Source organism: Numida meleagris, chromosome 6 (assembly GCF_002078875.1).
Source record: "Numida meleagris isolate 19003 breed g44 Domestic line chromosome 6, NumMel1.0, whole genome shotgun sequence".
Classification (NCBI taxonomy): Eukaryota; Metazoa; Chordata; class Aves; order Galliformes; family Numididae; genus Numida; species Numida meleagris.
The window spans coordinates 29585935-29598786 of NC_034414.1; the positions used below are offsets into that span (position 1 = coordinate 29585935).

Below are 12852 nucleotides of genomic sequence, written 5' to 3' on the forward strand. Positions count from 1 at the left end.
TAAGTTCAAAAAAATCAAAGGGAAAAAATTTTCCCAACACACTGCTCAAATACATTATTTTATATAAATAGGTAAACTTTTAAGAGTAAATGAAAACAGATACTTGAATTAAGTTCAGTGTGACAAATGAAAATCCCCCTAACTACACCTCAGAAAAGGTGTTTAATTTATATTAAATCTTTCCTTTTTCTTTTTAAGCAGAGAAGATAATTTCTGTTGCAACTGTCTTTTTATGTTAGAGCTACAGATGCATGAGCTCTAGAATAGGTTCTCTTCTACACCATAAAGCCTCCAACAGAATAGAGTTTGTAGCTTCAATCTGGGACACACACTACAAAACAGTTTCAGAGTACTACACTGTCACTGATGACCTGTGCACTGAAATATGCACATTAGCATTACCTGTCATTTAAAATTAATGCTATGCATGTATATACTGTTTTTCTTTCCTGTAATGTTTTGTATCATCAAGATGTTATCAGTTGTTCAGACTTTTCCAAGTGTCTTTTTAAAGACACCTTGAAGTAGGTAATGCTCTGGGAGGATGAAAGAACTGCTTTCTGGGGGAGCTTCCCAAGCCTACATTTAGAGGTGGGAAAAGCAAAAGGCACAGAAAAAAAGCTACAAAAAATGTGGCATGTTGGTGGTGTATGCATGGAAAATGACTTTTCTTGAAGCAAAAAATCATTTCCTCATTAAGGAATAACAGATCTGCAAAATGAGCATAAGATCTTCTGTTCAAACAAGACTAGGAAATACAGAATGACGTGAACAGAGGCTTCAGGCTTTTCCTCTCAAGACACTTTTGTTGGTCACAGGAATATTTGTCCTGAATTTCCAGCTTAATCATTTCAGGATGCTATTTAACATATTGCAAAATATAATTTGCTTAAATAAATCAGAAGCTGAATCTAGATTACATCTGAAAATGAGCACAGATGTATGCAATTTATTCCCCTTGAGAAATTTCAAGGCTGCAACGACACAGACAGGGAATGAAGCATCAAAATGGAAGCAGGAATAAATCATCTTTTACGTAATAGTCTTCCAGGTGATGACAAAATTCCATTAGATAAACAAAACATTTAATTCTTAAATGCCTTTATGTATTACTGCTAAGACACCGAACCGGCTTTGCATTGTCTTCTGATCTTAGGATTTATGAAACTACCTGAAAAAAAACAGAGGAATGTGCTGAGAATGTGGGAATTAGGGAAGACAGCCGGGAGGACTATTAACATTTGAAAACTGACCTGTAGTTTTCCCTATATTGATAAAGCTTTGCTATTCCACTACAGATGACAACAGAAGATTCTGTCTTGCAGAGTAATTTAGAGTTGGAAGGCATACATTCCTCCTGGAAACTTCCATTAAGCACCAAATAAAAGGATATCATCCATGAAGGAGAGGGGTGGGGGGAAACCAACCACATTTCTTAAGATATTAATCTTTAACATTCTATATATACATAGACATTTAAAAACTCTGACTCGCATCTGAGTGAAAATGCAAACTAGGTCTATAGGTAAGATGTGTGTATTAAAAACAGAAGCTAACTTGGAAGGTTCCTCCTGATTCAGACAAAGCCTAGTGAGCATCCTGGAGCAGCCCAGAGGCAAACTAGACACAAGCTCACAGAAAAAATACTGCCACTTGGTCTTGGTGCAATATTACTTACGAGCCTAATCAGGAGAATCTTGAGCTGCAGATTAGTCAGCAAACAGTGCCTTTGGAGAATGTTTTAGTGACATCTCTCAAGAATCAGTAATTTATACTGCAAAAGAGCTCTAAGATTGCTACAACATTGTTTTCTTTGACTTGCAAGGTCAAGAAAACCAGACACTAAGAAAATCATCTTGCTGCCAAGTTGAAATGGAAGTGATGCATCTCTGAGCAATTAGAGAACACAAGCATACTGGCTTATGAGTGCATGTGAGCCAGGTCTGAGCAGGTGCACTTACCCTGCCTGGAGAGCTGGCCTTCCTGAAAACAACCTGTTGCACTTGTGCTGATACTCATTTTGTTCTCTGCAACTTTCTATCTGATGCATTTCCCATGACTTGCTTCTACTGCTTATAACTCTATTATAAACAGGTATTGATCATCTACATTCAAATGAATAAGACTCAAAGAAAATAGTTAACTTAGCTAAAATGGTAACAGTATTTCAGACACTTAAGATCTCACTGGAAATACGGAAGTTTTAAATCTTACTAAAGTAGATTTCTAAAAGCACAGTTTAATAACTTCTAAAAGACATACTTGGTCCTTTAAGAGAGCTGTCATGTCAGAAAAAAACAAATGTAATCTGACAATCACAGCAGTAATCAAAACATAGAAATAAAATATTAAAGCAACTGCTGCTCACTTTAAAGCAAAATGCTCGTTTCCAGTACAGCTGTATTTTCAGAGCTGCCTCCAAATTCAAGAACCGGGGCTCGACTTGGAGGAAACTCACAATAACAGACAACTGCAATGCAATTCCTAATGCTTGGAATAAAGAATACCGAATGTGAAAAGTTAGAAAAAGGAGCAGTTAGGAAAATCTATGTTTAAATATAATACCTTTCCTATTACGTAACTACTCACACCAAAAAGGGAATTCTTATCCCCAAAATATTCTTCCAGTTACTGTTTTCCCAGACATGTGGGAAAACTGGATACAGCAATCAGTGACTGCTGGAACCCACTTCCTGTTTAACATGCAGCAACTCAGGCAAGTTCGCCAAGTACACATTTCAGCAACAGCTATGATTATATGCTTCATATATATACGTATACATACATACATATCACAGAGATGCATACTGTACGTACCTCTTGTGCTAGTTCTTGTGCATTGGAGATGAGAGGATATGGAGGGCTGGCTTTGTTCATGTGCACTGTAACTGCATTGTGTATCTTAAATGCATTCTGAAAATCAGTATTTTGAACAAGCTGTAAGATGAGAGAGATATCCTCTTGGCTCTGAGGGTCTACCAAAATGTGCTGGATATGCCTTAGGGAAGTTAACAGTTCTTCCACTTCTAGTAGGAAGTAAAACAAAACCAAGACACAAGTTAAGAATTGATAATGTTGTAATGTTTCCATTAAGAGTTTTTACAAAAAATTTTTTGCCATTCAGTTTTTAAATCAGCAGTAATGTGTGCAAATGTATTACTTAGCCATTATTCTCTCATGTTTATCATCGGAACACATTAGAATCAAAACAAGGACCACAAGCCAGTATAAGAAAAAGCAGCAAACGAGCTGATATATGGTTCAAAATTGAATTTCAAACAATAAGAGCACTAGTTCTCTGAAGGAAATCGCTGATACGTAAACAATTCAATAACTACAGCTCACATATAACTAAATGTTGAAGAGGAACTATTCTGCTATACGGAATCAACTGCTTTGCTAAACTAATCTTGATTCACTGTATACTAAATTATTTAAATACAGTCGCCACGCATATATATGATGTATTGGTTACTTATAAAATGAGTGATTGATAAGTAAATGACACTGAATTTTTAAGCTCAAAATTATGCTCTGTCTTAGCAGTTTAAAAATAACATGGTAAGAAGAAGAAAAAAAGATTATTATACACATGGAAGTCTTCTGCTCTAAAAGCAATTCCACATCTTTTACCTATCAGATTACAAGTTCTACTTGGACCATAAAATATCTCAACATTTTAATAGCTGCTTTCTACATCTTTGTAGAATACTATACAAACTATGTTCTTGAGCTTCAAAAATGAATATAATGCTTTAAGGGCACGTTATGAAGCTTGTCAACAAATTCATGTTTTTAAAACCAATTTTCAGCATTTCTGCAAAGTATGACAATTTGCAACATTAAGTACTTGAGAAAATACATTAAATAAGGTATATGAAGCATATTAAGTATCTGTATAAACACAGGTAAGAAATCCCCCCAGCAGATCAAAAAGTAGCAGGTATTCTGAGCCTGAAAATAAGACTTTTTCCTCACACATTATCTGAAAAGTTAAACTTTCAACTGCCAACCAGCCTATCGTGGCTGAACAGTCATCATTTACTTGAATAAATTCAAATAAGTCAGAACTCTGATTTTTTTTTAATGATCAACAAATAAAATCTCAAAATCTGAAACTGTCAGCTGATATTAATCTCACTTACCAGTATCAAATTATCAGCTTTAAAATTTTTTATCACAGACTTCATTCATTTACTGTGAGCTAACTGAATGACATTAAAATAGGAATCAAGATGCCAGCCAAGACATACTTTTACAAGAAAAATCACAGTACATTTGGATCACTAACATGAACACTTTGACAAGGATTTCTTTGCCTATTTTAGCCTCAAACCCATCAGTACACTGAACACAAGACTAGACTCAAACCAAACTTTCTGAGCATTAATATTAAAATGGCTCATCAAGGGGCACAAGAAACCTGTAAAGCCCAAGAAAATATGCCGTCACACATGCTTGAAAGTTTTTAATTTCAAAGTGCACATTAATGTTTTCAATTTTGAGTTCACAAGTCAGTCTTCTTTATAATAAAAAGGAAAGAAATAATCCCAAGGACAATTAAAAAAACCACATCCTAAAAGCATTCCACAGTTATGTAAAAAACATCCTACCCACCAAAGGCTTTTTTCTATAACCTCCAGGAAAACAAAGGGCAGTAAGAAGCTGTACTGAAAGCTCAGATAGAAGCAGGGCAGGATATTCTATGAGGGAAACACAGTACAGCTCAGAGGAGTAATTAAGGCCAACATCTTACTGCAGAAATGTGTACAAAATCTACAGCCCATCACACAGGGAAATGCTGTTTGGGTTGGAAGTTAAAGAACACCTACTAGGCAAGAATATTTGCTAAATAGGATGCGGTAATCTGGCAGATTTCTTGCCTAGTGGAGTATGCAAGTTATCTCAGCAACCTTTTCTCCTGAGACTGAAGAGTACTGCTTCCAAGTATTAAAAAAATAAAATAAAAAAGATGTGGAAAACAGCCAGATGTTCAAGTTCCTATTAGTGCCTGCTCAGTTAAGCATCAGTTGAAAATTCAGTTGTTACTGTTACTAGGCTCAAAGAAATGAGGCATTAGAAAACTCAACTTCTTTATAATACTCCTTAAACATTAATGGTTTTATTCAATTACTTCTGAATTCTCTAACCCACTTAAATGCCTGAGAATTCAAGTACACATATACCTTCTAATGTACATTCCATATAAGATATAAATGGATACAGACTGATAAACGTCTATTGTACAGCTATAGTAAAAAAAAAATTACTCTTCTTAGCTGCCTCTACACATTCTCTCCTCAGTGCTTTCCTAGTTCCTTCTATCTTGCCCTTCCTTGCAAATCTACCACAGTACTCTCTTCACCAACTAATTTCCCTGTATGCTCAATCTTCATCTGTACTGGATGTAGAAGACCAATCTCATACGACACTCCTCCCAGGAACAGCAAAAGCTCCAAAGGCATAAAAGCTAGCAAGCCATTCTAGGTCCCTGCTCATGAATTCTAAGTCACAGATTATATTTCTGAGGGGTTTTTTGTTGTTGCTTTTAAATGCCAGGTAGCAAGACTATCTCTAGACATCCCCTATTTAAAGGGTCGCACAGAAGAAAGCATTTCATTAAACAACTAACATCTTGCATTTACTCACAGAAAAAGTCAAGGTTCTTTGGCAGAAAAAGTCCCTTTTATACCGCAGATCAATTACCCATCAACTGTTTTTTTAATTTCAACTCTCCCTTTTCAAGAAGCGTTGCAGTCTTTTCCCATTAGCCCAAGAAATGGTTGGAATGCGACACAGCACTGCGCGATACACCTATTAATCAAAAGGACTGCCAGAAAAAAACACGCAGCTGCAGGGGAGGACCCATGGTCACTGCTTAACACATTGGATCAGAAAAAGAGCAAGAAAAAAATTGCTGCAGTTGATCATTTCAAACAAAAAGGTACAAGCAGCAAACTTAAGAGCATATAATTGGCTTTATTATATATTACCACCAATATCTTAAGTCTTCGGTTCTTTATAGATCTCTTTAGAGTACTCCATATGCTACTGCTAGCACTCTAATGCCTCATATTCTACTTTAATAACAGGGCTAAGAAAACTACTGTTTTACGCAAAACTATTTATAAACAGAAATTAACTTTTAGAAAACAAATTTTACGTTTTACACTTTCCAACTAGGTTTTGCCCAAGGAGTAAAAAGAAAAAAAAATAGGCAGCTTTTCCCCACAAAAGAAAAGAACAAAATAGTTTTTGCTGTAGCCACAAAAGGTTTCCTTACATGAAATGTCAGCTACTTATTTAATTAAATTAGGAGAACAAACAGCAGGGTACAAAATAATTTCTGCATTTAAGAGAAATACATTGCTATGAACAAGCTTGTTAAATACTTAAGCAATGAGCATGTTCTAGGTGCTCAGAAAGGTATTTCCACTCTGTCAGCTGTCTAAATCATGTCCTGTTTTGATAATAAACATGCCCTTTAAAACTGTTTTGATTAAGAGTGCTATTTTACCTATATAAACAAAATCCAATTTGCTTGATTTTTTAATTGTTAAGATGAAAAGATCGAAGGCTTGGCAAAGAAATACCAAATGAGACATTAGCATGTATGGAATGCTATTCTAAAAACTAAAAATCTAGATAATATGTATTTTTAACCCTATTTTTAGCAGCAATTCTATGGCTTAGACAATAAAGCAAAGCTAAAATCCATGTTTTTTAAAAAAATGCAACAACAGCAGTTTAACAACTTTGTAATTCACTAGCACTACTTGAGAGTTCTGCTAACAAAGCTTAGTAGTGTATCAAGGTGAAAATTCAGGAGACAGAAGCAGTATGCTTCAGAAATTCAAACTAAGCATGAAACATTTCACATGCTTATAAGTTTGTACAAAAAACCCAACAAAGTCATGGGCTAGCACATTTTTTTAGAGATCAAGAAGCTGTACATATTAACTTTAAAAATTGCAGCCTCTCCAGTTCATTAAAAAAACAGAAGTACTAACTAAAATGGACTCCAATCCGTTTCATGATATTCTTTATATGTATATACATTCATGAGGTAACTTCACCAGCTCTTGATGAGAGTCAGGAACAGGCAGCTTCATTTCAAATTGAGCAGAAATGTCAGATGTTAGAAAGATTAATCCAGAAGCTGGAAACAAAGGGCATGCTTAAGAGCAGAGGAAAAAAATTAGAAGAGGCCAAATTACCTGGAGAAGTGCTCTGTAAAATTTAAAATTTTGACTCAGTTTGACTGCATTCGTGGCTGAAAAAGATTTTTTATGGACTACATAGGTTACAAGATTACAGCATTTGAAGTTCAACATTTTCTTCCTTAAAGTGTTCAGCAGCTTGACTTGACAGCTGACTGCAATCCAATGCCCACTCTTAGGAGTGCTGAACAATAACAAATCCTCACCTCCTAAAATCTTAGCCTGGTTCATCCAAATGGTTACCGTACTACTGTTCTTTCCTTGTCAAACATGATTATCTCTGTCAATATTACATCGGGATTCCTCTTGACCAAAAAGCCCTAATTCAACTCCCCAGTGCATAGAATCACACAGTCACAGAATGGCTTGGGTTGGAAGGGACCTTTAAGATCATCTAGTTCCAACCCCGCTGCTATAGGCAGGGACACCTCTCTCTAGACCAGGATGCTCAAAGCCCCATCCAGCCTGGCCTTGAACACCTCCAGGTAGGGGGCATTCATAACCTCGCTGGGCAACCTGTTCCAGTGTCTCACCACCCTCACAGTAAAGAATTTCTTCCTAATATCTAGTCTAAATCTACCCTCTTCCAGTTTAAAGCCATTTCCCCTTGTCCTGTTGCATACATAGATGTATAATAAATTAGTCTAATTACAGTGCTTCATCTTCAAAAGGCTCCAGCCTTTCTAGCTCAAAGAACAGACCATGCACATTCACCAAGCTAGTGAATATTTCTGCTGTGCGTGACTTTAGACATTTATTTTAAAATAAAGATATCTTTCAAAGCATTAAGGATCTTAGAACAGGTACAGATTTAGAAGTCTGAACTCTCAGAAGTCTGACTCCCAGAAGTTTGCTCCAGTGACAACACTTCATTTTAGATGACTAGATGCTTATATTTGCAGAAGAAAGGTTAGAAACTTTTTCTATAGAAGTGTAGTTAAAGCAACAAAAGCTATGAAATTAAGGATTTCAGAATGTATTTCTACAAAAACTACTAGCATTAGAAATATTTGCATCAAAATCTTTATATTAACAGTCAAAGCAAGCAGCTCTTCATTGTCAGTGTCAACACTTCAAGGAAAAATGTAAATGATATTAGGTGACAACTGAAAACACAAGACAACCAGAACAAGAAAAAAAAACAGACACGCTTCACTACAAAATATTAAAAACCCTAGCATTTTTTTTTTAGCGTTTTGTTTTAGATGGCATTGCTTACTTTGGCGTGTGCTTCACCAAACAATAAAATTTGGGAGCAGATACATGGTTTTCCCCACCCTACAGGGATGGAGACATCCAATTAATCCAACGGTACTCTACAATTTGTTTAAGTGCCCCCCAGAAGGATTAGTTTTGGGAAGTTTTTTGCTGGGGCATATACTGATTCTTGGCTAAATGAAGAAAACTACAAATCCAAAGGACGAGAAGTCTTGAGACCTAGAGTAGGAAGAATTATCTAAACCACGTTCTCAGTGACAAAGAAGAACATCAATATTCAAATCAATATATTTTTTTCCATTAACCTGTTCATAATTTCCATTGACACCTACCTAGTGTCTTCACAGTATAATGAGGACTCTCCAAAACAATCCCTTCTTCTGTGTCAAATATTGGATTGTCTATTCCAGTTTTTGGAGGAATTTGTGCTAATTTCTTAAGCCTCATGGAAGCAGTAAGGTCCAATTCCTGTTTCTTCCCCTCTTCCTCCCGTCTGCGCCTTATGTCCTCCTGCTGCTGACGGATTCGCTCCAGCTGAGCGCTCCGCCGCATGGGCATCATCCTGGAGCCCAAGTCTCCAGGGCAATCGACAGCCATTTCTCGGTGCTTCTGAGGTTCCTCAGGAGATGCAAGATCCACATTTTTTGCTTCACTATCAGAATCTTCTGCGATGTGCCCGTTCATATGAGAAGTTGTCATGGTTAAGTGTAATTAGGCCTATTCTCTTCAAATAGAAATGCTGCTATTAGGCCAGTTTTCGTTATGTTGCTGTGTAAAATCCATTATAACTTCAAAAATATATCCCTTCCATCACAAGGCAGCTGAAGGAGCATCCAGGATGAAAATCTAATGAAAGACATTCAAAAGAAGTTAGTAAATATCTGCATTAATAACAAAATACTTAAGACAGTTCTTCAATGTTCCAAGCGTGAGAACGTGAACATCCTCTCCACGTTATACTTCTTCCCTTACTAAGAACTACAGAACCCTCACAAATCCAATTCATCTGTCTTAGAAATTTTCACGTGCTGGCATTAGGAAATTAGTAGTTCAAATTAATGCTAAAATTTTGTACAATTTCACATCAAAAAACTGGATCGTTCTGCACTTAAAATACACAATTGCAAATTAGCAGTTTTCTGAAAATTCCCGCTCAGTTTTAATGCATTCTTTCACTCTTAAAAATTCCGACACAAACTAGGCCTACGGTACTACAAGCACTAATATGAATAACTTGTTATAAACAAAACATTCACAAGAGGATTTATAAACATGTACAAATATTTGCAAGTACTGCTCACAAATTGAGGCATTTTCATGTAAACACCGCCTCTCAGGTTTCAGAGAAGACAGGTCTGGCACAGAGTTCTTCCAAAAGATACTATCTAAAGCAGACTGGAACTGCACTTACACAATTCCAAGTAGTGATAAAGTCTTAGCATGAGTTATGTTAGCAGCTACTCTTAATGCTTTCTATACATACACACTAAAGCAAGAAGTACGTATTCAATACAAGAGCAGAAATCTTCATCTGTGCACGCACATGTATTTATTTGGCAGTGTACAATAATATTGATTTCATCAGGCACATAGTGGCATTCCACTACACTTCAAGTCTAGCCCTACCATCCTGATACATTTTCTCATTCCTGTCAATTCAAGCTAAAGAATTTTGGTGTGTGGATAAATGCAACCACACAGCTCTTAAATATCACACATACCTGTGTCTTACACCACACTGCCTTTTTCTTCTTGCTCTCTGTATCACAAAACCACAGAAACATTATTCTCAGTAAGTCCAATTAAAAGGTAATAAAATTAATAAATAGTTGCGAAGAGTTACAATTACATTCGATTTTCAAGCTTTTTTTTTTTGTATCTATTATTTATCGAGTGAAAGGAAATACTATAAAATACCCCAAGGTTGCATTACACAAAAACACTGGAAAGACCAAGACAAAAAGAAACCCTTTCCTATACCAAATGTTTGCATTTGGAGGAGGAAGGGAAGGCTCCTTCAGTTGTAATTAAGTTGAAAATTAAATACCATTAGCGCAGCTTTGGAGGAGCAGCAACAGACACTCCTACACAAATCACTGCCAGCTTGCAATTCTAAGTATGCGCAGCTTTTCATTTTCATTAGTGGTATGCAGCTACATACAGCAACAGCAAAGCAATTTTCTTCCCTTGTTTCTCATCCAGCTACTACAACCAATTATTACTAAGATTTTCCAAAAAATCCAAAGAGTACATATAGAAGCATTTTTCAACTGTGAAAAATCTTTTTTGGCCTTCTAACGATGTTTAGGTACTCTGCACTGACATGCAAAAGCGTAAAAGAGAAATTTTCTCATTCAGAAAAAAGAAAATATCAGGCAGCAAAGAAGCCCACTGAAAGCTGCATAGCACTGGGGCTAGTGCTCCAAGTGCTGCACAGTCAGCTGGGGCCTGTAAAACTTTCTCTTAGTGCCCAATTTAAAAAGAATAACCTTTGAAAAATGGAGTCACAAAGTTAGTACTCAGAAGGGGTTATCTAAAGCACTGTGCCAAAATGGGGTCTCTGAACATCAGGGAAAGGCAGACAAGAAGTTCACAAAATGACACCCAGATAGTGAAATGAATCATGCTCGTTCACTTAGCACTATGGAAGTCAAAACTCTACCAAAAGATATGCGAGAAATGAAGTGCAACCACCATAACATTTACTGTGTAAGCTAAATAATGCCACAGTCACTAATGAATCTACACAACACAAAATGAATTTACCAGCTAAAATTTAATATCAAAAGTATTTAAGGTGTGATGAGTTACATTTCCTCTATCAAATCTAAAATCTAAAATCATTAGCTATCTAAGAGAAAGTATGTTTCGAGGTTAAATCGAGAAATGACGCAACAAAAACTTATGCATCTGTATATAGAATGAGAAGTTTTTAAACTCTTTTCACTTAGCAATAAACACCAAAGACCGGAGAAACAAAAATACAAATCTGAGGTAAATGTAAGTAACAGGCTGACATGATTAATATTGTTTCCACGTTAATTTTCCATGCAAGATGTCAAGGGCATACAAATTCTTGAAAGAGTGAGACATACGAGTGGCCTGTAATAACAGCGGCTCACTTTCAGTCTCTAAGATCTGAGTTAAGACAGTTAAGAAAGGAACAACTGCTAGGGTGTCAGGGTTCCCCTGCAGTCTCACTAATAGTCGTATTCAGGAAATGGGGATCAAAAAGGAAGAGTTTCAGGAGTATTTCAAGCAGAAAATAATTTTTATATCCCAGAAAATTGCATGTCTCTGTAAAAAGGAATTAATGCACAGACAAAGTAATCATTCCCAGATAACTGAAAAGATTTGAAATCTCATTTATCAGGCAACCTGAAGTTCAACTTGGCCAAAATACCAAACCAAGTCCTCCAAACATATCTAGTTAGTAATCTGTAAAAGTACAGGGATGCTGCAGGTCTGGAAAGTCAGAATAACTTCCTTTAATCAAAGGACTTGTGATAATGGGTTAACCCCTCCGAATCTGAGCCTGCTGTTGTTTCTGCCTTCTGAAGCCTACCTCAGATACCACAAAGCCTCATCTGCAATGATTCATGGAAAAATGCTACTGCCAAATGCAACAAATGAAACGAGCATTTCATTTGTTTCCATTGCCACAAAAGGGAAAAAAAGCCAAACAAGAAAACTTCCAGATCAGTTCTGAAGTTCCTCTCTACAATGGTCCTATGGAATTTAAATGTAAAACGCAACACTAGCAAAGCATTAACTCAGTCCTCAAATCAAGGCATGCTGTAGCTGAGGTTAAAAAACATATACAAGTGGAGGCAGACAACAGGAACAGAAAGAATTATTCTAACCAATAAGCATCATATCAGAAGTCTTATGATAAATAAGTACAGGAACACTTTCCTTAGCTTTTCTTTTTGAAGGTTTCTTTTGCAATTTTAAAAATCCTAGGATAACATCAATACGGGAAGGCTGGTATTCCAAGCCTGCTCTCTGCAAGTTGTACATCATCTGGGACATCAGAAAAAGCATATTTTATTCCACTCATTCTTATACGAAGGGGAGAATTTACAGACATTCAGTTAAATTGGTTTTCCTACATCATTTAGAAAATACATAGAATAATATTTGCACTTAACAGAATTCTGCTTTAGGACTTGGTATTAGCAACCTGTACAACCCTTAGATGTGCACAAGTCTCTGAGTAACAGACAGGTTGCTAAAAGTTTGGTAGAGTTAAATAGTAGCTTTGTCTCCCTTTGAACTGCCCATATCTAGCAGGGGAACTTCAGTGTTGCCACATGACAAACAGATGTTTCTAAACAAAGTTCATTTATGACTGTTTTCTGCCCAAAATCATGCAGTAAGTCTGACCAGTATGGCCCTGGATAATGTTTTCTCT

At 36.3% G+C, this 12852-nt stretch overlaps 1 protein-coding gene across 2 annotated transcripts in view; it reads right to left on the minus strand.

Annotated features, from left to right (window-relative positions):
- The window catches only part of MPP5 (membrane palmitoylated protein 5), a 53123-nt gene that overhangs the window by 19020 nt on the left and 21251 nt on the right, over window positions 1-12852 (minus strand). For both annotated transcript variants that reach the window (XM_021401684.1, XM_021401685.1), the window contains 2 exons: window positions 8771-9284; window positions 2818-3026 (listed from right to left, as the gene is read on the minus strand). In XM_021401684.1, coding sequence (XP_021257359.1) covers window positions 2818-3026; window positions 8771-9137 — 576 coding nt within the window. In that variant the 5' untranslated portion in view covers window positions 9138-9284. The remainder of the gene's footprint in view (window positions 1-2817; window positions 3027-8770; window positions 9285-12852) is intronic.